Source organism: Petaurus breviceps, unplaced genomic scaffold (assembly GCF_028583685.1).
Source record: "Petaurus breviceps papuanus isolate PSGF00001 unplaced genomic scaffold, PetGlider_PUasm1.0 90537, whole genome shotgun sequence".
Classification (NCBI taxonomy): domain Eukaryota; kingdom Metazoa; phylum Chordata; class Mammalia; order Diprotodontia; family Petauridae; genus Petaurus; species Petaurus breviceps.
In genome coordinates, this window is record NW_027187271.1 from 82,491 (window position 1) to 108,019 (window position 25,529).

The following is a 25,529-nucleotide window of genomic DNA, read 5'->3' on the forward strand; positions in this document are numbered from 1 at the left end:
TTGCCTCGGGACAAGACACGCCTCTTTTCTTCCGTAACACCTATAGCTTTTCTTCCAAGCCAAGTAACAAAGGTTGGGTGATCTATGAAAAGCCACTGGTTCAGTGGGTTGAGAAAACCTGAGGAAATCCTAGCACTTCTAAGTACAAACTAAAACCTAGCACCTGATAGGAAAATCAATGGACCAGTGAGTTCTAAGATTCGTGTAACTGAAGGTAGCGGTACCCTAGTACGGTGTGCTAGTAAACATTTAACAACTATCTCTCCGGTGGTGATGGGGGGGAATGTAGGCAGGACACTGGATTTAATCTGCCATATTAACATTTTCTTCCCGTCACTTTCCTAAATCTAGACAATAATAAAACAGTAATCCAAGTCCTAATTTGTAACTTCTGTCGATTTCGGAGATGCAAATGCTCAAATTGAAAATTTAACCATGGGATCTTATGACCCATTAGGAGGTGGCTCCAGCATAGTACAATCAATATCCAATTGAATGTAAAAGGCCTCAGACTTTGATATGAATAATTATGTATTTTTCATGCTTTCACCAGGATGGTTGAGATTATGTATGAACTGATATAGAGTGAAGTAAGCAGAACCCTAGAACAATTTATATCACAAGAATATTGCAAATATTATCCAGAATAAGACATTTTTTGGATGTGTCAAATGTGCAGGAATTTGTGTTGTTTGCCTATGTATATTTGCTACAAGGGTTTTGTTTTATTTCATTTTACATTAGAGGGGGAGAGAGGAGAAAAATAAATTTTTGTTCATTAAAAGTATTTTTTAAAAGTTACTTTCACATACTTACTTCCAATGAATCCCCACAACAATCCCTTGAACTAGACACTGCAAATAGCTATCTCTATTTCAGAGAAGAAAATTGAGGCTCAGAAAGATTGAATTTAAGTTATCACAGGGTTACAAGACATTTAGGGATTGTAGATTGTGCTCATTAATTTATAAGGATGGGAAAGTAAGATGATTCGGTACATTGTTGATTTTTCTCCATCTTTTTTTAAGCAATAGCTAACATGATTATTTTGGGGGCTTGGTTGGGGCACTATCTTAGATATCTTGAGAAGCAATCTATCCCTCAACACCTTTAAAAATGTGCCCTCCAACAGGGAGGTATATACTCTCTAGATGCTTTTCCCATCTTTGTTTCCTTTAGTGCCATTTTTACTTCCTAATACAGCACATTGGGAACTGTGATATCACAGTCCAAATGTAATACTTCCATTCTCATTGATAATACAGTTTATAATAGAAATTTTGAGAGATCGTTCCATTTTTTTTGTTGGATTTCCTTCTTCTAGGTTAATCTTTAAATGCTCTCTGGGTAATCTGGCTTAGTTATGTCCCTTACTAAGCCTTCTATAAACTTCTGTAAGAGTGGGAATCCCACCATAAAAGTTGTTATGGTGGCAGGGAAACTTAAGACACAAACCCAGAAGAGAAGAATCATTCCAAAACATCTACAAGCAAAACCTCAGAGAAATACACACAAATTGGGCACAAATTCTAATTCCTGAAAGAAATGAGTTTGGGTTTTTTTTAAGAGTTAAAATATTTTTATTAATTGTGGGAAAATTGGAAAAGATGAAAGCTATGGAAGAAAGAATTGGATAGGGAACTAACAGTTTGACACATAAGATACCTTATCTTTATAAGAGGTAGGGGGAGGTGTAAACCTTACCACATGAAAACCTTACCACAGACTCCTCGAAAATTAGAATGGACCAAATAAAAGTCACTGATTCCATGAGACAACAAGAAAAAAAAGTTAAAAAATAAAAAAAAAGAATAAAACGTAAAGTACCATAACAAAACAACTGAGCTGGAAAACAGATCAAGGAGAAAAAAAATTAAGAATCATTGAACTATCTGAATGTTGCAACCCACCCCCAAAAAAAGAGCATAAACATCATATTTCAAAAAAATCTTAAAACTCCCTAGATATTTTAGAACCAGGAGGTAAAGTGTAAATAAAAGAAATCTACTGGTTACTTCCTGAAAGAATGAAAACTCTCTGGAACATCATAGCCAAAATCCAGAGCACTTCCAGGTCAAAGAAAAAATGTTGCTAGTAGACAGAAAGAAAGAATTTAAGTACCAAGGATCCACAGGTCAGGTTCATACATAATTTATCAGTGACCATTATAAAGGAGCAAAGTACTTGGAATACAACATTCTACAAGGCAAAGGATATGGGCTTATAGCCAAGAATAACTTTCCAAGCAAAATTGAGTATAACACTACAGGGGGAAAAGTGGACCTTTAATGAAATGGAAGATTTCCAAGTGTTCTTGATGAAAATATCAGAGATGGATAGAAACTTTATAGTTCCAACCCAGGAGTTAAGAGAAACAAAAAAAGGTAAGCATCAATGAAAAATTAATGACAGGGGACTAAACAAGGATAAAACTGCCTACATTCAAATATGGGGAGATGTGTTCCCTCTAGCATTATCAAGGGTCAAATTAAACCAGGTCTGGGAATGTTTCTGTTATGTTTTAATGATCTTAAGAAAAGAATGGAAAGAAAAAGGAAGAGGAATATACTAAGGGGTAAAGGGAAAGGAAGGCTAGGGGAAATTCTCTTGTCTAATCAAAGTACACAAAGTGATATCTATACAAACATGGAGGAAGGGGTGGGGAGACCACCTAATACAACTGAACCTCATCCTCATCTGATCTCCTCTCCTGGATCAATGCCTTGTGGTGAAGGGGCTTATGTGGCATCATCATCATCATCATCATCATCAAAATAAAAAAACTATGAGCTATGCCATCCACTGAAGAAGAAAATGGCAAATCACTGCAGTATCTTTGCCCAAAAAACCCCATGGACTCCCAAGATGATAAAAGAGATAACATCAGAAGATGAGCCCTCAGGTTAAAAAAGAAAAGGAAAGAAAAGGAAAAAAGCTGGCTTGAAGCTTAACATCAAAAAAACTAAGATCTTGGTAATTGGTCCCATCAAGTCCTGACAAACAGAAGAAGAAATGGAAGCAGTGTCAGATTTTATAGTCTTTGACTCAAAGATTACTGCAGATGGCAACTACAGCCATGAAATAAAAAAGTCCTTGCTCCTTGGAAGTAAAGTTGTGGCAAATCTGTACAGTGTATTAAAAAACAAAGATATCACCTTGCCAACAAACATCCTTAGAGTCAAACAAATGGTTTTTCCAGTAGCAATGTACGGTTGTGAGAGTTGGACTAAAAGGAAAACTGAGCCCCACAGAATTGATGCTTTTGAATTCTGGTGCTGGAGAAGACTTTTGAGAGTCCTTTGGACAGCAAGGAGATCAAAGCAGTCAATACTTAAAGAAATGAATTCAAGCTATTCACTGGAAAGTCAAATACTGAAGCTGAAGCTCAAATACTTTGGCCACATAATGAAAAGACAGGACTCATGGAAAAGCCCCTAATGTTGGGAAAGATTGAAGATAAAAGAAAAGGGGCACAGCAGAGGATGAAATGGATAGATAATATTTAAACAATGAACATGAATTTGGACAGACTTTGAGAGAGAGTTGAAGGGCCTGGACACAAATGAAAGACTGAACAACTTATTTGATCTGTTTAGAGGAAGGAAAAACACACACACAGAGTTGAGTACAAAAGTACAATTCAATCAATGGGGAAATAGATAGGAAAAGGGACAAGGTGGGGAAAGAGAACTAGATGAACAAACTAAGAATATACAAAAATATTTGTTTTTTTTGAAGTGGAAAAGAATTGGAAACGGAGGGCATACCCAAAAATTGAGTAATGGATGAACAAAGTATGGTATATAAATGTGATGAAATACTATAAAAAATAATGGAGATGGTTTCAGAGAAACATGAGAATATTTGTATGAACTGATGCAGAGTGAAATGAACATAACCAAGAGAACAATTTATGCAGTGACAGCAATACTGTAAAGGCAAACAACTTTCAAAGTATTAGAAACTTTTATCAATGTAATGAGCAACCATGAGTTCAGAGGACTAATTAGGAAAGATGTCGCCTACCTCCCAATAAGGAGTACAGAATGAGACAAATATTTTTTGGACTTGGTCAATGTGGAAATCTGTTTTGATTGACCATACATATTTGTAACTAGTTTTATTTTCCTTTAGTTTTCAATTGGGGATGGGGGTGGGAAGGTAAGAAGGCAGATTTTTGCTGTTTGAAAAAAATATACATAAAAATATCTATTTAAATATTAAAAAAAAACACAAAAAAATCTAAAGAGGAAGGGCCTTGGCATGGGCCACATTGGGTCCCTAGAGGAAGGGCCTCGGCATAGACTACATCGGGTCCCTAGCCACTCATCTACAAGAAGGCGCAAAAAGGAACCTGGGAAATGTAACTGACTCAGTTGGGATGGGTTAGTTACCAAAAGCCAAAGTACAGCATCTTCCTGAGAAAACTAACTTTAAACAAAGAAGCATTACCCAGCAGAGATGCTAGAGTCTAGACCTCTGAGGTTCTGAGGGAGTCTAAGAGAAGATACTCTTGCCATGCAGGTGAACCGGAGACTGAAGATGGTCAAAGAATGCGGCTTCTTGTTTAGTCAAGGATCCCAGTGAATCTGTCCAGTAGAGACGCCATGCTCTGAGAAAATTACCCGCATCATCTGCTGAATTACCTGCTCAGACTGGTTAGGCAGCAGCTGCCCAGTGGCCATATGTAATGGAAATGCAAATTTAAAGATCTTCCCTGCCCCTAGGCTAAAGTGCAGCTGAAGCCTGGGGTAGGAGGCTTGTTTTTCAGTAGATACTTTTTGATTGGCCAGTGGGTCCAAAAGGTTGTTACATTCTCTGAGCCAGGAGAAGGCTATATAAGCCCTGATGTGAGGCTTTGTTTTGGGGGCTCACTTTGAGAAGTGTTCTGTGATTTGATCTGTATTCTGGGAAGCTGTTGTCCAGAGCACTCCCCCCCCCCCCCCTGGCTTTGAAACACCCAGATGTTGATTTGGTATGGATGTAATGGTTGGACAGTTTGGAAAGCTGTCTACTAGATCTGTTTCTGTCTTGATAATTCTGCCTGTATACTTTGAAGTTCGGGGTGCTGACCTTTTTCCCCTGAACAAGGTAAACGATATATGTCTGACTGATTAAAGTAAGCTTGTTAACCCATTTTGAGTTGCTTTCCTTTATCAAAGCAGATCCAAGAACCTGTGGTAGCAGCAAACCCTGAGGACGCTTAGGGTGCTTGCCGCTACACATATGACCTGCTTGGCTCAGTCTGGCATCAAGCCAGTGGCAGAACAAACCTGCTTCATAGAGGATGAACCCAGTGAGTAACCAGCTCAGGATTTCAGTAACCTGCCTGACCCAGACAAGCGGTATAATAACAGTTATCTCTGGGACTTAACCTGTCAGTGCCAATTGGGGGGAGGCAGTTTCTAGGCTATTTTTATCCTTCTCTTTCTAGTGATGATTTACATCAGTTAAACTTCCTACAGAGAGGCTGGATAACGTATTGAAGAGATAACTGGCTTTGGAATCAGGAAGATGTGGGTTCCCATTCCACCTCTGACACCTACTGGCTCTGTGGTCCTGTATGAGTCAATTAACCTTTCACTACCCCCAGGCAACTCTATAAGACTATAAATTACAGAGAAGGGGCTTATCTGCATTGATAGAGGAAATTTCTTCCTTTTAAAAAAAATTCAATTTCATTTTTTTTTTCAGCTCCAAGTTGAGAAAGCAAGAAAAATAAAACCCATTACAAATATGTATGCTCAAGCAAAATAATTGCCTACATTAGTCTTATATCCAGGGGTGTGTGTGTGTGTGTGTGTGTGTATGATATACACACGCTTAGAGAGGTTATAGACTCAGAGTTCAGATTGAGGGATATATATTATATATATAGATACATACATAAAACACATACATAAATATTACACATATAAACACACACACATATAAAAGGAAGGGGTTGAAATGAGAAGTAAACATTCTACAAATTAGGGGCCTGAAGTTTGTGTGTATAAGTGTGTGTGTGTGTATATATATACATATATAATAAACATCTATAATAAAGATAAATATTGTACATGTATACATATAATATATTCGTATATATGTATGTATATATCTCAATCTATATATGTATACATATATGCACATATATATCTGAGTGTGTGTGTGTACTTACTTATACCTCAGTCTGAACTCCGAGCCTATGACCTCTCTATCTAGAGATATGTTTTATCATGTGTCCTCTGGAATTGTGGTTGGTTGTTTTGATCAGAATTCCTAAGTCTTTCAAAGTTGTTTGTCTTTACAATATTATTGTCATAGTATAAATTGTTCCCCTGATTCTGGTTACTTCCCTTTGTATCAGAGCATACAATTCTTCTCAGGTTTCTCTGAAATCGGCCTGTTCATCATTTCTTATGGGATACTAGTGTTCCATGATATTCGTATCCCATAACTTGTTAATCTGTTCCTCAATTGATGGGCACCCCTTCAGATTCCAATTCTTTGCCATGAAAAGAGCTCCTATAAATATTTTTGTACTTATGGATACTTTTCAGATAGAGGAAGTAACTTACCAGGAGCTCCCCACACTGTTGAAATCCCAATTATGACTTAAAACAAAAACCCTTCTTGAGACCTGAATGAAATTGCCTTGCTTACAGGGATATTCTCATGGAGACTTGGTAGGCAACATGTATTATCTACCTAGAATTCTCCATATTTCCAGGTCTTTTGATTTTGAGGGAAAACTTCTGCTAAGAAAGCATACAGTGACTTGAAGGAAGGAACACAGCTTCAGCACTCCATGCTGGCTGAGACCCAAAAGGGAGAAGCAGAGTAATGGTAGGCTGGTGTTTCAGGGTGGGCAAGTGTGGCCAGCAGCTATGGCAATAGGTTGTTTCCTAAGAGTAGAGGAATCAAAGCTGCCCAAGGGTAGCACATGACTCACAGTTCTCCTTAGTGATGGGAACCAGATTAAAATGTAATTGGGAAATATTTAACAAAATAAATAAAAATACAAAAAACATATTATTATGTGGTCTTCTAAGTCAATATAGGGATAAATAATAATAAATAAGTAATAAATAATAGATAAGCCCACAGGGATCTTATGTATGGTTTAGTGACCCATTGCTATTTGAGTTTGATGCCACTGCTCTAGAGCACTCTCTGGAACGTGACTCCCCCTCTCTTTTCCAACCCGAAAGGAAAAATTAAATCTTGGCTGCAATTCTTATCCCAGCCTATGTTTTATGTAATGTGGTTAGACAGAGCAAGGTCAGATATTCTCTGCCTGTATCCATTACACTGAATGGAAGCTTGGGGGAGAGGTACTTCCAACCATGTGCAGGATCTTGCCACAGTGTGTTGATAAAAAGTCCTTTAATTGGCTGCTGAACTTCATCAGCAGAACTGATGATTCAGGGGCTTGCAAAGGGAGGTGACAAAACAGGTAACGGCCCCTGCTCCCATTCCCACACACCTTACTCTTCTTTTGGCTTCAAAGCATGAGGATGGCTTTGAGCTGCCTCTTGAGGGCCAAGTGGTAGCATGAGGAGCATATCTCATTCTCCCAAAGGGCTTTCATTCATTTGAAGCACAACTGTTTGGCCTAGCTCCTTGTGTGGAAAAGTGGGCCCACCAGCAGCAAGGGCTGTCTCTGTGTGGCTAGAAGAGAGGCAGACTAGAGATATCTCTAGCCTCTTTTCCCCCTACCCTTCTCTAAGGGCGACTTTAATTCTTGCCAGAAAGGGAAGCAGACAATTGGAAGTCCAAGGCTGCTCTGCTCTCCTCAAAGAGAAGGGGTATCAGACTAGAAGTATATCTATCTACTCCCTTAAATAATGTGAGTCTAGGAAGGGGTAGGGAACCTTCAAGCTGGAAGCCACATATGTCCTCAAGTAAGGCCCTCTTACTGAATCCAAATTTCACAGAAGTGAAGTGTAACCTTGAACAAGTTACTTAACCCCAATTGCTTCAAAAAAAAAAGAGAGATGATATATATATTATATATATATATATTTTTTTTCCTTTTTTTTTGGAGGGCAATTAGGGTTAAGTGACTTGCCCAAGGTCACATGGCTAGTTTTTGTGGTAAGTGTCTGAGGCCGGATTTGAACTCAGGTCCTCCTGACTCTAGGGCTGGTGCTCTATTCACTGCGCCACCTACCCTAAAAAATCTCCTAAATAAAAGGATTTGTTCTATAAAACTTGGACTCAGTCAAAAGGCCTCACCCAAGGACCTAGGTTCCCTACCCCTGGTCTAGGGGATAGGATTGAGTTTGAGAAGGGAATTTATAACTTTTCTGGTAATCAATATGATATGTGTAATGAATATAGCAATAATTTAGTTTTCTCAAGAGCTGACTCTCTGGCTTGGGAGTCAGAGCTCACAATGCAACTTGAACTCATTAATCAAAACTCTAAGCTCATGATCACTGGACCTTAAGTGAAATGAATCAAAGATTGTAGAAATTGTTCCCGGCACAGAACTCTGGTTCTGTACTTTAAGGGAGGTAGTCACAACCCCCAAAGACTTGACTCCAGAATTGTATTGTGGGACTTAGGGTTTCTTGTGGGAAACCACTAAATTATTGTTTGAAATCCACTCCTTTGCTGTGATTTAAGTACATAACCTGTACTTTTACTTCAGCTAAGAGAAAATGCCTCACTCTGAAAATGATTAATTAAACTACTTTATTACTGGCACTCTCTAGGCCTGCTTTGTGCAGCTCCAAGCATTCTTAAGTTGGAGACTGGTTCAGTAAAAATCCTGTTAACAAGTTCAGTCTAACTTCTGATCACTTTGTCATTTTGGGGAGGGAGAAGGAAGACCCCAAGCTAGAGAGATAGGTATGGCTTAACCCCTTTCTTACCCCATACCAGTTCCACAGTGAACACACATAGTGAATGGCCAAGAAACACATTTATCCAAACAGTAGCAAAATGGAAATCAGAGAAGATATATGTAGAAGAATATAAACCCAACAATATAGAGTGAAGGAACTCTTCCATTGGGATCGATATAACTCAGGTCCACCAAGAGAGAGTGTCTTGGATCTCACCCAAGGGGAACTTCCCAAAATCTCCTGTGTAGTAAAGTCAGGACAGAGACATGATGGAGACTTCCGGCTCCTCTTTTGTCTTTCAAGGGCCTTTTCCTTCAGCAACCTGAAGTGGAGTTGTCTTCTTCTAATTTCTCTCTTGAAGTTGGAAACCAGGAGTGCCAAAGGGGGACGCCTTGAGAAATGAAGCTGTCTCACCTTTCACCAACTCTACCCTGCCTCTCACATAGGATAGGGCATTCAGCTAACCAATAAGGAGTGAGTCCCATAGCCAATGAGCTCTGGGACAGGAGTTACATCAGGAAAGCCTAAGCCCAAGTTTGTATTTATATCCTCTTTTGTATTTCCTTATTTGTCTAAGTATATTGAAGTCTCAATGTTCAGTTGATCTTGTGAATTTTGAAAGGTCTTGGAGCAATAGCTTTAGGGGTGACTGGAGTAGGAGGAGGAGAAAGTTAACATCGCACATTGAGAATGGAGAGACAAGACCAGGAGGAGAGAGCTCCTCCAGCTGGGAACAGACACACTGAGGACAGACGAACGTGAAGGGACGGATAGTCGCCTGAAATAAGGAACAGCTCCAATAAACATGACCCCTCGAACTGAAGAATACCAATTATGAATAGACTCAAGAAAGCAATTCATGGACTAAGTAATAACACAATTGAAAGGGGGCAGTGTTAATGGGGCAGGGACAGAGAGCCCACAGGTGGGAATCAGTATGATCTCAGACTTGCTGGAAAATGTGTTAAATCCCCATTGAGATCAGAGGTATAAGAGAAGTAAGACTGAGAACTATGAACTTGCCCTGCTAACAACAGAGCCTCAGGTTTACCCTATTAATTTCTTATTTGACTAGAGGGTCAAAAGGCGGGTGGGCTTTCATTACAGAAACTTGAGATGATGCAAGAGAAATTTAAACAATAACCTCATAAATCACTGAGAAATGGTTGGTGAGGGGCGGCTAGGTGGCACAGTGAGTAAAGTGCTGGCCCTGGAGTTGGGAGGAACTGAGTTTGGTTTTGGCCTCAGACACTTAACACCCACACAAAAACACTAGCTGTGTAACCTTGGGCAAGTTACCTAACCCCTATTGTCCTCCAAAAAGGCAAAAAAAAAAAAAGTGGTTGGTGAAGGCATGGTCTAATGGGACCAGTTGAAACTCCTCTGGGCCTACTAAGTTCCATTGGCTAGGGGACCTCATAAAGACTTACTTTTGCAGTCAGTTAAATAAGAAACTCCAGATGGGAACAATGTTTTGTCCCTTTTGTAGGCGGCTAAAAGATAGAGATGTGTATATATGGTTTCATAAAAATAAGTTCCTGTGGCAGTCAGTTCACTATAATGGTAGGGGTCAATTTAGTAAAACAATCAAATGATCCCCCACTCCATTGAAAGTGTCAAGATGCTAAGCTTTGATACATTTATTTGGGAGACATATTAATTGCTCACATGACCTAGATACCTGCTGATGGGAAATCTGTTTAGATTGGCTGAAAGACTTAGCCATTCAAATTTAGCAAAATGTGAACCAGGAAAGTGAATGTTCCAGTTAACCCTTGAGAAGGAATCACATCTCACCCCATCTTTCTCTCTCTTTCTCTCTGTCTTTCTTTCTCTCTCTTTCTCCCTTCCCCCATTGGCTAGAGGAGGACCTTATGCACTTTGGAGGACCAGAGGATTTTAGACTTCCCATCTTCCCAATGGCATCCTAGCGGTATCCTCAGAATAGCTGTCAGCAATACCTACACATCAGGAGTCAAGGACCGACTGAATGAAAATTCAAGGCTCTATAAAGAGTCCAGGACAAAAGCTATATAGGCATGCCTTGGAGATATTGTGGATTTGGTTCCAGACCACCACAATAAAGCAAATATAGCAATAAAGCAAAAACAAAACAAAACAAAACCACAAAACCCAACCCAACAATAAAGCAAGTCACATGAATTTTTTTGTTTCCCCGTGCATATAAAAGTTACTTTACACTATACTGTATTCTATTAAGCATGCAATAGTATTGTCTAAAAAATGTAGATACCTTAATTAAGAAATATTTTGTTGTTTGTTTTTGGAGGGGGGAAGGCAAGGCAATTGAGTTAAGTGACTTGCCCAAGGTCACACAGCTAGTAAGTGTGTCAAATGTCAGAGGGTGGATTTGAACTTAGGTCCTCCTGACTCCAGTGCCAGTGCTATATTCATTGCACCACCTACTGCCCCCCAGGAATTCTATGAAGACACTTCCTTCCTTGAGTGACTTTCTGTACCCACACCTAAAAGGATGCATATCAATAGAGGAATAACCTCTTCATGAAAATGGAAATTAGAAGTCAAATACCCCTTTTACTCCAAAGTAAAGTATTAAAATTTTCAAAATTTTCATTTAAGTTTTATTAGAGCTAATGGTTAATTTATATTTCAATATACTGTTTAATAGAGTGCTAAACACAAAATAAACACATGGTCAATGGATGAGTAATTTCTTTATTCTTTAATAAGTAGAATAAACTATGGTATAGTTTCCCTGTTTGTCTTGTAATGGACATGGAGATATAACAGGACAACTAGGCCAATTATAATTTGATAGGAGTGTTTATTAACCATCCAGGACTGCCTCTCAGACTGAAAGACAGCCTCGAGCTTTCTGTTAGACATAATTTTATAGACAATGTGATTGCTGGCAACAGAATATGTTTCTAAGGGGTACAATGTCTTTAGCATTGTGTCTATTGAGGCAAAACATTCTTAGTATTATTCCCATTGAAGCAAAGCATTCTCAGTATTATTCCTATTGAAACAAAGCCTTGGTATTATTTCTGCTGAAGTGAAACAGACCTGAATCCGTAGGAATCTGTGGCATGTTTTTAGCAACACAGGTGAAACATTTCTTTACTATTGGAGCCTATTAGGTTGTTTCCAAGGAACCCAGTAGGGGTCCCCTCTAGCAGTTTTAAGGGGGGCTCTAGTGTATAATTTCTGGTGGGCACTTCAGTCTCTTGACACATTTTTACTATTTGCTTTGTCTGAGATTATGATTTTAATTCCTGGTCTTTTAAAAAATTAGAAGGAAGCATAATAAACTTTGTTCCAGTCACATAAAAAGTAAAGTTCCATAAACCAATAGGGGAAAAAGGGAGGGAGTGGGGGAAAATATTTCAAAATAAGGTCAGAAAGGGAGATTGAAATCAGAGAGTAGAGTGCCTTAAATGCAGGACTGAGGAGTTTGTATTTTATTCTAGAAACAAACTCTGGAGGGTGTTTGAGTAGGGTGGTAACATGGACAAGCTTTTGCTTTAGAAGTTTATTTTTTCAGCTGTGTTAAAGATAGGCTAGTGTGAGGAGAAACTAGAAACCAGAAGGCCAATTAAGAAATTATTACAATAATCCATAAGAGAATTGGGAAGGACATGAACTTGGGTGGTGACTGCAAATGAAGTGGAGAAAAATTTAGAGATGTCGTAGGGGCAAAATGGACAGAGTTGGCAGCTGACTGAATATGGGGAATGAGAGTTAAGAGAAGTCTTTTTTTTTATGAGCAATTGGGGTTAAGTAACTTGCTCAAGATTACAGGGCTAGTTATTTCTGGGTGTGGTGCCAAGTGTCGAAGCCCGGATTCGATCCCCAGGTCATCCTGACACTAGAGCCGGTACTCTTACTTGCTGAGCCACCTGGCCACCCCTAAGAGAAGTCTTAATCCTGAGGTTTCCATGGGGTGACTGGGAGGCTGGTAGTGCCACTGGTAGAAATAGAAAAGTATGGAGGTACAATTTAGGTAAACCTGTTTCCGGTCACTAGACTGCTAACTGTCCAGAAGTACTTTTTTTTTTTTGTTAGAGGGCATGGCAGTGGAGGGGGAAGGGAGGGAACTATGAGTGTTTCTGAAAGGGAAATAAGAGGTAGCAGTTTCCACCCAAAGAATCTGGACAAAGACAGTTTTGATTCCTAAAGTTCATTTTCTTAGGGGAAGAGAGAGAGAGAAAGGAATATCAATGGACTTGGGGGATAGAAACCCCAAATCCTATCTATGGACCTATCTATGCTTGGACTTATCACTTCTGTTCTCAGAAACAGGAGATCAGCGAAGGGAATAAAAACAGATGAGAAGGGTGGTGATAATTGCACCCACAGGGCTACATCCCCCATTCCCAATTACCCTGCTTTTTCCCTTTCTTTGACTCTTTCCTGTCTTCTCAGGAGTGAGAACCTTTCCCTCTGCTACAGGCTCTTCCATTAATTCTCTGTCTTTGAGTCTGTGATTCCTCACAGACTGGAGAGAAAGATGGGCAATGAACCCAGATATTAAATCAATAGATCCTCTTTCCTCAGGACCCTTAACAATTTCGTTCTAGATAATAATAGCCTACTTTCCCATAACAGCTCTTGATCCCCTCCTCACCCAGACCCCTATTCTGCTTTAATCCCTCTCTAATTCCTCTTCCATCCCTCAACATGTTTGTTCTAATATTAACTCACCCATTTGAATTCTGAGCTCCTCAAGGGTAAGGACAATGTAGACATTGGATATCCAGCACAGGACTGTCCAAACTGAAGGATGGTTACAATGAGGTGAGGGAGACAAAGGAATAGTGATCAGAACTTCATATCATTTCTGATGGGAAAAGGGGAAGGATGTGCACAATACTTTCTGAGAATTTGAGAGACCAGGAGAGTGGTCAACAAGGGCTTTATTTCACACTAATTCCCATCACCCTAAAGTCAGTCAATAAACATTTATGAAACACCTACTATGTGTCAGGCACTGTGTTAAGTGCTAGGGATTCATAGGAAGGACAGTCCCTGCTTTCAAGGTACTCATAGTCTAATAAGGATGACTACATGCAACAAGAGAGATACAGAATAAACTGGAAATAATCACTGCAGCCAAACTTTCCTATTTGCCATCTGGTCCACACATCCTGAGATTTCCAGCTAGCATGCTTTTGTTCATTCAGTTCCTTATGCCTTGAAATTGCCTCACCCACTTCCTCTAATCTTTGAATTTAATCTTTCAAGTTCAACTCAAAGGCCACCTCTTCCATGAAGCCTTCCCTGATCTCCCTAAGGAATAATGATCTTTTCTCCCTTGGAACTGGAATAGAAGTTATGGCCTCTTTCATGTACTTGTAATTATTTTTTTATTTTAGCTCCCCTGTATCAAGGGTTCCTAGCCTGGAGTCCATGAATGTGGAGACCCTGGGCCCCAAAGCCATGGGAATAGAAATGCTTCCAGCTTGGTGCCCTCAGATATCATCTTGGAAAACAGGATGTGGAGATGCCTCCAGGCGATGGTTCCTGTAGGTACCACAACTACTGAAGCCCCAGGAAAAAAAAAAGTTCTTGGTATTGTCAAATATTTCAACATCAGAAACTGGTATCATTTTATTAGTGGAAATGTCATTAAAGAAGAGGCATTAACATATGTACCTAAGAACCATGGGACTTTTCTATCTAACTGCTGGAATCTTCCATGTGTATTGTTTCCCCCATTAGAAATGTGAATTCCCTGGGTAGGGACTGTTTTACTTTTATATCTTTTACCCTTTGCATAGAGGGTTTAATAAGTGCTTTATATAAAAAAAAAAAAAAAACTTGATCATTTATTATTCTGATGAGCCCAGGCTCCATCAGACTGACAAAGGGGTTCATTTTATTTTATTTTTGCTTTTTGGAGGGCAATTGGGGTTAAGTGACTTGCCCAAGGTCACATGGCTAGTTTTTGTGTTGTGTCTGAGGCCAAATTTGAACTCAGGTCCTCCCGACTTCAGGGCCCGTTCTCTATTCACTGTGCCACCTAGCCACCCATGGGGTTCATTTTAGAAAGAAAGTTAAGGTCCTTTGTTCTGCATGTATTCCTATGTGATCTGAGAGGAGGGTCAGGGACCCTTCCTTATATGACCTTTGCATCTGCTCCAGTGCCTAGCACAGCATACTTCAGGCAGAATCTCAGAGTTGGACGGGAATTTTAGAGGCCATATGGGATCAGCCCAAACCAGAAAATGAGTCCCCAGTCTCTGTGGGAAGACTTCCAGAAAGGGGAAATCCATATCTTCTGAGACTGTCCATTCTGCTTCGGGATAGCTTTTAACTAGGAAGGTTTATCCTGACATCAAGTCTCTTTTCAATTTCCAGCCATCATTCCTAGTTCTGACTTCTGGAGGCAAATAGAATAACTGTATCCCTTCTTCTAAGTGATGGCAAATAAGTTAGCTGAGTTTAGAACTATCTTCTCTTCTCTAAGTTGATCATCTCCAGTTCCTTCTTACATAGCATGAATTTAACGCCCTTCACCATCCTGCCCTCCTCTGGATGTCCCTTGAGAGAACCCCTATGACCCTTCCTAATGTGGTGCCCAAAACTGAACATAGTATTCTAGATGTTATCTGACCAAATGGAGTCCAACAGGATTACCATCGCCCTACACTGTGTCTCTCCTAAGAATGCATTACCTTCCTTAAGTGTTATCACATTGTTCTCATATTAGGCCTATAATTGACACAACAGGCTCTTAACAAATAAAACTACTGACTTGAATTGACCTATGCAATATACTTCCCTTTCTCTCTCAACACACATACACATATATCCTGAAGTGACAAAGTTGAGGAGGGATACCTGGGTACTAGGAGGAGAATAAGAATTTAGGGGATGGGCAATAAGGGAAAGAAGACCCAGAAATCAGGAAAGAGGCTCTGCTGCCCCTTGACAGAGGTAGAGTTCTGGTTTCCTCCTCTACCCCTCAACTCATACAGGAAGTTACCTCATAGGGGACAGGATGCAGGTGGCTCCTGAGCTTTGTGATATCACAAGTCATGAGCCGGAAGGTGGGGAGAGTGTAGTTGGAAGAGGCTAGTGTTGTTAGTCTGGAGAGTGTAAGCCAAAATTCCCCTGAGCACAGGCTCCCCATCCCAGAGCTGACCAAGAAACCAACACAAACCAAATGACATCGATGTTTCTTTATTGCAAGACTCAAACAACATGCCAGCTTAGATCTCCGCTCATTGATCCATCTCCCACTCACTTTCCCTATTCCTTCATTCTGCCCCTAAATTCCACTTCTGGTCTCTCATCTCTCTCCTCTTTCTATCTTCGCTTGGGCATAGAGGAAGAAGGGTCAGAGAATTTAAGCCCTAATCCCCACCATATTCAGTTGCTCAACCACAATGGGTGTATCCCTCCTATATCTCCACAAATAATGTATAGGGGTATGTCAGTATATCCATGGCATAGCTTTACTGTAAGATTGTCATAGGCCTTGAATACCTTGGAAAGAATTGATTTTATTTACAACCTTTTCTTCAACTAGCAGACCAGAATACAGGTCTCATTTGGCCCCAGCTTGTGAAACCAACCCCAGTTGTAAATGTCTTTGTCTAATACTGGGCCCAGATACACAGAAGTCTACTTTTCTGTCCAACAGTCACAGACTGTCCTTTTGGAAGCCCTTAACCTCAACTCAGAAATTACAACCAGTCCCTTAAATGCTCAGTCAAAAGAAAAATCTTTAATTCCATGAAGCCCTGAGTATCCCCCTCCTCTCCCCACATCTTCTCTTTATAGCCTCAGGTTCTGATGTCTTTTGTGGTTCATGACAAAAAAAAATGTTCCAGAACAGTTTCTAAGTTTAAAAGAAAAACCCAACAATAACAAGAGTATTACACAGTACCCAAGACTTCTTGAGCAAAAGGAGAATTTTCTAGTTACAGTAGGAGACCAATGAGGCAATATATCCAGGATCAAGGAAAAATAAATGGTCATTCTCTTCTCTGGAAGAGAAAACACTAAAGGAAAGAGGTCATAGACCCAAACAGACTCTAAGGTGTCACTTCAGGCACCCCTGAGTCCTTGTCATTCCAGAAGACAATATAGAGAACTGGAAAATGTCACAGTTGGAGTTCCAGCAGCCCAGCAGAGAAGCAGGCTGAACTCTAGGGTAACAAGGAATTCTAGATTCCTCTCTAGAGCCAACGTGAATGTTCCCAGAGCTAATTTTTAAAATGTCAGGTTAGGTCCCAGACCCAACTGTATAGTGATAAAATAAAACTTATAATTTTATGCTCAAAATCACCATGAAGAATCCAGTCCCCCTCTTTTAGGTGATTAAGTATAGACCAATGAGATTTCTGGAGTTTGCTAGCCCCCATTTTGGAGTAATACAGAGCCCCAAAACTTCTTAAAGAGTCATAGTGAAGGGTTTATTTTCTCTACATCTAGATTACCCAAAAGGTCAGAGTGTTCTACAAGAACAGAGAAGCTTTGATCCAAGTCCCATTACTTTCCAGAATGGCTTGGTTTGGCTTCATTACTCCCACAGGGTTCCTAAACTGCTCTAGAACAGAGGTTCCTACCTCTTGTAAAATATTTTTTTTAAGTTTAAGTATAGTAGCTATAATAAGAATTATATGAAATATTCAAGCTTTGTTACACAGGGGGTCCCAGGCTTGGCTCTGCCAGCAGAGCTGTGACCTCACCTTACTGTGGATCACTTCTGGCCACATAATTCCCTAATGAGGGTAGGAAAGGAATGAGGAAATGGGGAATATAGTTCCCTGTGAGGAAAAACCTCAACCCCACCAAGTAACTCCAATAAATAATATTTACAGAAGAACTGAAATTAGGTGCTAAGGGTTGAGTTCTGCTCCCTGTCAGGCAACCTAACTAACTCTTCTTAGGAAACTAGGCAAAAAATAGTAAGGGGAAGAGATTTTGACCAGCAAAATGGAAACAGATCTAGATCTGCTACCCCTGCTCTCCCCAGGATGAAAAACTGGACTAAGATCAACTCTGGAACCAGAAAACAGTAATAGTAAGCTGAGCCACATGCTGGCCTTCAACAAGGGGCCCTCAGAACATGGTAATGGACTTTGGTGTTGGTGGCAGCACCATGTTTCTGTCGAAGATGCAGGCGTAATTGACTCTTGTGGCGGAAATGCAGGTTGCAGGGCTCACACTGATGGGTGAGAACGAAGAATCAGAATGGGAACATGGCATCATCTCATGCAAATACTGTCACAGCCTGTTGTCAAACCTACCATTTTCCCTTTTAAACCCTACAATAAATGAATTTTACTTGATGTGCTGATCCCAGACCATCAGTTCTACTCCCTAACTAGTTCCAGAATAAGTTATTTTCTATTCACCCTCCCTACAACCCCCTCAAATGGGATCAAAAAAGTGGGTGTTTAGCTCCACATCATGAACCCCTACCTAACAATCTACCTAACAATCATTACCTATTGCTTCCACACCTCACTTCTAGAATTCTCCAACCTACATTTTCCCTACTCTGCTCCCATCACCCCCACAAACTCAGCAAGCTGAGCTCTCAGAGCACTAGTGAGCAGATTTTCTCTTAGAGAGCTTGGCTCTACCCCAGCTCCTAATACCCACGTGATACGGTTTCTCCCCAGTATGGATGCGCACGTGGCTCTTCAGTGTCTGCAGGTGGCGAAAACGAGTTCCACAGGTGGAACAAGGATACGGCTTCTCCCCAGTGTGAATCAGCACGTGTGCACGGAGATGTGCCACCTGAGCGCACAAGAGTGGATAGCATTGGGGCTCTGAAATATTTCCAATTCACTTCCCACCTTCCATCCTCTCCCAACCTTAGTCATTGGGACCCTCCACATGTTGAACCAAGCGTTAGTCAATTGGGGGCCTTTGAGTGCACCTACTCAGAGCGAGGTGGCTGAGTGCAGCCTGCCCATCCCAAGATTCAAACCCTGGATTATTTTAGCATTCTTCCTTAGAACTTTCCCAACCTTCCCCTCTGCAACCGGTACCTGCACGAAGCGAGAGCCGCAAGTTTCACATTTGTAAGGCTTCTCTCCTGAATGGATGCGGCTATGCGTTTTGAGATTGGCAGGTCGGTTAAAACGTGCCCCGCAGATAGCGCAGTGATAAGGCTTCTCGCCTGAGAAGAGGAGGGAAGAAAAATATGAGGCTCTAGGTTCGACTACAGCGTGATGGGCCGGGGCTCTCCCTCCCATCCGCTAGTTCTCTCTTCCCTCCTCTTGCTCCGTGTACCTGTGTGCACTGTGCGGTGACTGGCTAGGTTGCCTTTGTAGCGAAAAGCACATCGGCAGAGCTGACACTTGTAGGGCTTGTCTTCGTTTCCCGGACTGAGGGGGGCCAGTGCCCGCGATCCCACCTCTGCCGGGCAGCCAGTCCCTCCCTCACAGTCGTGGCAGCTGAAGAAATTATTCGCTGGGAAGGGAATGGTAAGTTTAGGATACCCTCTTTTCTTACTCCTCTGTTTCACCAGTTGGAAGTTGGTATCTCTACGTTTGGTGGTGGATTTCTGTTCCTGAGCCTCGTCCTCTCTGTCCCTAGTTCAGTCCATAGTTGATCTCACTCCCTGTGACAGCCGGTAGAAAACGCCTAACCCTAGTCCTGTGTTTGTCTCTTAGGATAGAAACTTGATGCTCTGAATTGCCTATTCTGTTTGGATCTTGGAGCAAGGGGGAGGGCTCTCACCTGGTCGGGGACCGGAAGCTTCAGAAGACGATCTGAGGTTTCTCTGGCTGGGTTGCGTGAGCAGCAAGGGGGGATCAAGCACCGGGGAGAGCCTAGGGGGGAGGGGCGATCAAAAGCTCTCCTGAGGAAAAAAAAGCTACGTCTCTCACTCCCTTAGGAGAAGCTGTGCTTGATCTAGAGCTGGTCTAGACCAGAAGTATGCTTGCAGCTCCCCTCTAGTATTTGGGAAGTGTGTTCCAGTAGGTTAGTGATTGGATTTCATCCTACCTTCACACTAAGGCCATACCCCAAAGTGTTCAGTTAGACACCTCCTCCCGAACCTCATAGGACCACGTACCTCCGGATACCCCCTTGGTTCCACCTCCCTGACTGAGGTCACACCCCTTAGATGTCACCAGCCACACCTCCCCCAACCCTCAGAATTACCGAGGACCTCCGAGCCTGCTCCCAGTTCCCGAATAGGAACCCTCCTCCCCGCTGCTGCTAGAGGCCTCCTCGCCATTGGCTGGTTTTGCTGAGGCAGCTGGTTCAGCAGCGGAGTCAGCCTTCCCAGCTGGGGTCCCTGCTTGGGTGGTCCTGGAGTTGAGAATGATGAACTTGTATTTCTTCCAGTTGCAGGCTTCGGGGTCAAGACTAGGTGGGCTGTCTGGGCTGGGAGGACCATGGAAACAGCTTCGGGACTCTGTTGGGGGGTCCGGGTGCCCCTCAAAGCATCGAGGGCTACCTTCTGGAGGGGCTGGCATAAGAGGTTCCTGTGATTCTGAATCAGCTGGTTGCTGGGAGATGCCTATGGGCTCATAGCTGTGAGATGAAGAGTTAGGATTATAGGATTTAGGAGGTGGCCACAAAGATCCTATGGTTCAATTCCTTCAATTTACAGGAGAGATAAAATGAGGCCTAGAGAGGTTAAGTGATACTCCTAAAGTAAGGTCTGACTATGTCACTCCCCTGCTGAATGAAGACACTCTATTACCCCTAAGATCAAATACAAGCTCCTCTGTTTGGCATTTTAAGTCTTTCACGATCTGGCTCCAACCTACCTTTCCAAACTTATTGTACATATCACTTCCCCTTCCCACTCTCTGCTCTCCAGCCAAACTGGCCTTGTTCAATACAACAATTCCATCTCTTGTCTTTGTGCTGTACATTATGCCCGGAGTACAGGCTGTACACTGCTTTTACTACACTTCCTCCTTTCCTTATCTCTTATAATCTCTAGTTTCCTTCAAGCTCAGATCAAGTACCACCTTCAACAGGATGCCTTTCCTGATACTATCTCTCCCCAATTACTCTAAATTTTCTGTATGTACATATTGTCTCCTGGTACTTAGCAAATGCATAATAAATATTTGTTGATTAATTACTTTAAATTACTCTAAGAAGACAGACCAACCAATTTTTTTTTTTAAAGCAATTGGGGTTAAGTAACTTGCTCAAGGTTGCAAGGCCAGTTATTTCTGGGTGGATACTAAGTGTCTGAGCCCGCATTCGATCCCCCAGGTCACAGACTAACCAATTTTGACCAAACTTTCAATCCAACCCTCCAAATCAGTCCACTTGAATGGACAGCTTACTTTTTGGCTAAATTAGATTCTTCCACAGCAAAGAACTACTAGACCCCTGCCATCAAGTCAATGGGAATTTTTTTTTTTTTTACAGAAAAGAAAACTGAGGCTCAGAGAGGCCAGCTAATTAGTTTCCAAGGTGTTGGAACCTTCAACTTTTTCAAGACCTCCAAAGGTACACTCTTCTTATTCCTCAACCTCAGGGTGCTCCCTGTTCCTCAACTCTGGTGATGACCTCTGTTGTAGGAATCCAGTCTAACTCGACTACCATCTTTCTTTCCAAGTCTCTTCCCTCTAAGTCCCCCCTCACCTTGCCTGGATGAAGCGGTGACAGGCCTCTACCACATGGTCCATCTGCAGATAGGTGGCTGCCGCCAGGACCGCTGGGGCCGTGGCAGGTGAAAGGAGTAGGCGTGAAGTGTACATAAAATCCAGAAGAGGGGCAAAGCCACCAGCTTCAGGGCCCCCAGGTAAGGATAGTAGGTCCACTCCCACCCCTGCCCGGCCACGGAAAATCGAATAGAAGAAGCCACTGCAGGCCAGAGAAAGCAGAGGTGAGTCATATTGTTCCCTTGAGTAAAAACAACCTCACAATTGAGATTGTAGGTATTTGACTCAAAGGTTTGTTTGGTTCCCAGACTCGGTCAAAACAAAAACAGCCCTCTGCTTACATATACCCTGAGATTCACACATAGGACCCATGGGCTCATCTTTTAGGTAATTTTGCTCCTCCCAAGTAAACCTAACTTTTCCCCTGACCCCAATCTCAATCCAGGGAAGCTTTCTCCAAATCCTCACTCCTGGATAGTTTGCCCTTCCCCCATTTCCATTCTTTTAGGATTTCTCCTAGTCGGTTCCTGCCAAACTTGCCAAACTGAAGGAATACCACATTCCTCCCCACCTCTCCACAAAGCTGCCCCATCGAACCTGCAGGCAATCAAGACTGCCTTGTGAGCCCTGAGAGCCCGACCTCCCACTAGCAAAGTGACATCGGTGAGGATCCCACGAAGGCGTAACTCATTCAGGTTCCAGAGCACATCTGATGCATGGCGTGTGAATTCTCGGATGTAGCCCAGATTTTCCACTTTGGCATCGGTGGCTGAGCTCATGTCGAAGGAGGCCTTCGAGTGAATGAGAAGTGGGAATCAAAGACCTAGGATGTTTGTCCATTCCTCAGGATTTTGAATAACCAAACTCCTAGCCTGGGCACTTCTTGTCCCTCTGGGACTACCTCCTTCCCCTACCCAAACTCTTCTCAAGATATAGGATTCCGTACACCAGCCTCTGTGCCCCCATTCCTTTTGGACTTCCATATAGCTTAAGTTCTGGAAGTCAGGGGTCCTTTTCCCCCACCTCCTACCTACAAAAGTTCGGCTCTTCCCAAGTCCTGGTCCATCCTCCCCAATTCCCTATCCCATGCAGAGGAAGAGAATTCTAAAACCCCGATTTGGAAGACTTTAGACACATCCAATTACTTATGATACTCTACACGAACAGGAGATGGTGAAGGGGTGTCGGTTAATAACATTCCAAAAGCCTAGACTTGGGATTTGCTCTAAACCAGGCATCTTGTTCTTTCCCTCTTCTCCACTCCCGACACTGTATTTCCCTGGATCCTGCCCAAATCCATCCAGAGATCCAGGCCTCTCAAATCCTCAGCCTATCTTCTCCTCCCCCCCCCCCCCATCCCCATCCTGAGTTGTTCTAGTGTCACTCCCTCCTATACATTACCCCTAATTCTCGGGGATTCCTGTTTTTCTAGCCCAACTTGCCCCTACTCAGGGTCCCTGGAATGCAGATTCCCCTCTGGCTCTTACCCCTGTCCGGCAGGGGCTTAGTTTTCTTCTTTTGCTGGGATCGGGTGGGGTATCTCTCCCGGTCCTGGCTCCTTTATCTCGTCGGGATGTTGGGGGCGGGAGAACTGGGGGGGAGGAAGTATTTGGGTTGGTATCCTTCCTGCCTCCCTAGATGGTGGAGGCTGGGGGTGGGACCTTGGAAATGGGGGTAGTGGCATGTGAAAAGTGTGATCCTAATGGGCCCAAAGAGGAATGACTTTAGAGGTTAATATTGACTGGGATTTAGAATTAGAGAGGTCTTAGGTTCTAAGTGCCTCCTTGAAAGACAGGAAAAAAACGGTTAGGGTTTCTAGGAGAACTGGGTCAGGGTGGCCTTTGGGGACATATTAGGACCTTGAGTAGGCAAACCACGGGAGGGAAGTGGGATGGAACCGGCTAAGTGTCCTCCAGGCAGGGAGAAGAAATTTCAGACTGGAGTCAAACATCCCATCCCGAGAGGTGGAAGAAGGTTTGTTAAGAACAGGAGAATGTTATGTCCCTGATGATGCAGTCTAAGAGTCCTAGCAGAAAGGCTGGCCTCAACCCTAAACCTTTCGTGGCTGCCACGTAGCTACAGAAAATGTTCATGGCCAGGCCTCCCGGGGGAACCGGGGAGAGCGTCAGGGAGGGGGAACCCTGATAGGGAGAGGGAGTGAAGGGAGGGGCGGATGTGATTTCTAGTCCATTTCCTGCCATTGTACTGGGACAGGACGGACCGTCCAGCTGCTTCCCCTAGAGGGGGTGGGGAAACCCCCCAGGCCGGAGAGGAAGTCTGGAGAGAAACGGAGGGAACACTGGCATCTCCCCGACTCGAAGCTCTTGACTTTTCCCATCCTGCCAAGGCTCTATTCTTTTCAAGGAAAATTATAATAGTCTATATTTATATATCGATTTAATTGCAAGGCTCTTTATATACGTTAACTTATTGGATACTAACAACTCTGTGAGTTGAACTTTTAGCTATTATTAGCTAATAACATATAAATAGTTATTAACCTTATACAGGTGAGATAAGCTGAGGCTCACAGAAGTTAACAGACTTGCCTGTGGTCGTACATTTACTGTTAGAGCCAAGACTTGAACGGAGATCTCTCCTGACTTCGAATCTAGTACTGGACCGACGCGCATCTAAAGCAGGGTTCTCTCACGTCCCTACTCTTCGCTCCTTCTCTGGGACCCAGGATCCTAGTTTGCTCAGATCGAGGCAGAGAGTTGTTTGTCTTTGGTCCAGTGAGGAGTCTCTGCATGGTACTACACGATTTCATCCACAAGATGGCAGCATTACGCCGTCCCAGCCACGTCCAGGATGCGGCTGAACCTTAAAGGGAACCTCGGAACCCTTGGCAAGGGTTATTAACCCTGGGAAGGAACCTGCATCAGTCTTTTCCTCCTTCCCTAGCTGTACCCCATTCTCCTACCACTTCACCAGCAGAGATGAAGATTGTAACTTAAAGAAGGTCGGGGGTGGGGAGTGAGAATGTGTCTCTGTTGATTATCTCCAATTTAATCTGTTCATATCTTGCTTGTACATAGTTACATATAGTCTCCCCATCAGTCTTTGACCTTCTTGAGAGCTAGGACCGACTGTTTTCTACCTTTGTATCACCAGGACTTAAGCCCTACCCAGCACTTACTAGGGGATTAATAAATTTGAGAGTTTGGGTTTCTTCCCTGACTTAGCAAGCCTAACTGGAAGAGGAAGGTAGACCCAACAGGCTGGACAAGATGCTCAGAAGGGGTTTCTAGGTTTCTGGATGTGTGTGTAGGATTCTCTTAATAATTAGTCATGCTAATTATCTAGGATTCAATCCCTTAGTGATCTTAAGTAAGCACCATTAATTATAATTTATGGCCTGATTTGGAAATGGGGATTGGAAAGTTGGAAATTTACAGTAAAGGATCCCATAGAGCATCAGGGGGTCAGGGAAAGAGAAAAGAACATGGGAAGGAGGTATGTGGGTGAAGGGATAGGTGGAGAATAGGTTCTTTCCAGGTCTCCTTTCTACTCTTGGTGGGGAAAAGTGACTGATCTAGTTTTGTGGGGAAACGAAAGAGGGGCTGTGGTATCCTTTGGAGGTTAACTATGACTGGGAGCAGACACGGGTTTTGAGGAACTCCTTGGGTCTAAGAGAGATTTAGAACTTGCCAGGGAGGAACACAAACCCATGTTGGAGGTTTACTCTCTCTGATTTAGGAGAAGGAGGCATATTTGGAGGCTAAGAAGTATTTTTAAGATGTTGGTGGGTTCCAGGAACCCGAGCTTAAGCCCTGGGAATTGGGAATCTGCTGAAAATTTAGGACGAGGGAGGCAATTTGGGTGTGAAGCAGTTAATTGGGTTCATATTTACACAGTTTGAGAGAGGGTTTGGGGAAGTATCAGAATCCAGTACTCAGTTTTTAGGGTTTAATTTTGGGAGTACTTTATGGGAAGGGGGGAGAAGTTCCAGGGACTCAGAATAGGGGTCTGAGCTCTTGTCATATTTTGGAGTGCTGACTTAGGGGCATTTTTCAGTTAGTTATGGGATACATATGTCTGAAGGACTCAAATTATTGCTAGATCCTACTAACAAAGAACCACTGTAGCTGTGGGGTTCAGAAGTCAAAGA

General features: G+C 42.5%; 1 protein-coding gene and 1 long non-coding RNA gene across 3 annotated transcripts; one reads left to right on the forward strand and one right to left on the reverse strand.

The window, feature by feature from the left end:
- Window positions 1-15,988: 15,988 nt before the first annotated feature.
- On the reverse strand, window positions 15,989-22,996 carry BCL6B (BCL6B transcription repressor). 2 transcript variants are annotated; one of them, XM_069063147.1, is made up of 9 exons: window positions 22,906-22,996; window positions 22,016-22,209; window positions 21,399-21,620; window positions 19,950-20,324; window positions 19,524-19,615; window positions 19,074-19,253; window positions 18,830-18,960; window positions 18,438-18,575; window positions 15,989-17,997 (listed from the first exon to the last, which is right to left on the reverse strand). In XM_069063147.1, the coding sequence occupies exons 2-9, from the start codon at window positions 22,195-22,197 to the stop codon at window positions 17,878-17,880; spliced, it is 1,440 nt and encodes a 479-aa protein (XP_068919248.1). In that variant the 5' UTR covers window positions 22,198-22,209; window positions 22,906-22,996; the 3' UTR covers window positions 15,989-17,877. The 2 variants fall into 2 exon arrangements, with proteins under 2 accessions (XP_068919248.1, XP_068919250.1); XM_069063149.1 differs by lacking the exon at window positions 19,074-19,253.
- LOC138142167 (uncharacterized) lies at window positions 20,027-21,507 on the forward strand. Its single transcript, XR_011163376.1, has 3 exons — window positions 20,027-20,160; window positions 21,183-21,263; window positions 21,373-21,507. It is a non-coding gene; the product is annotated as an uncharacterized lncRNA (long non-coding RNA).
- Window positions 22,997-25,529: the final 2,533 nt, after the last annotated feature.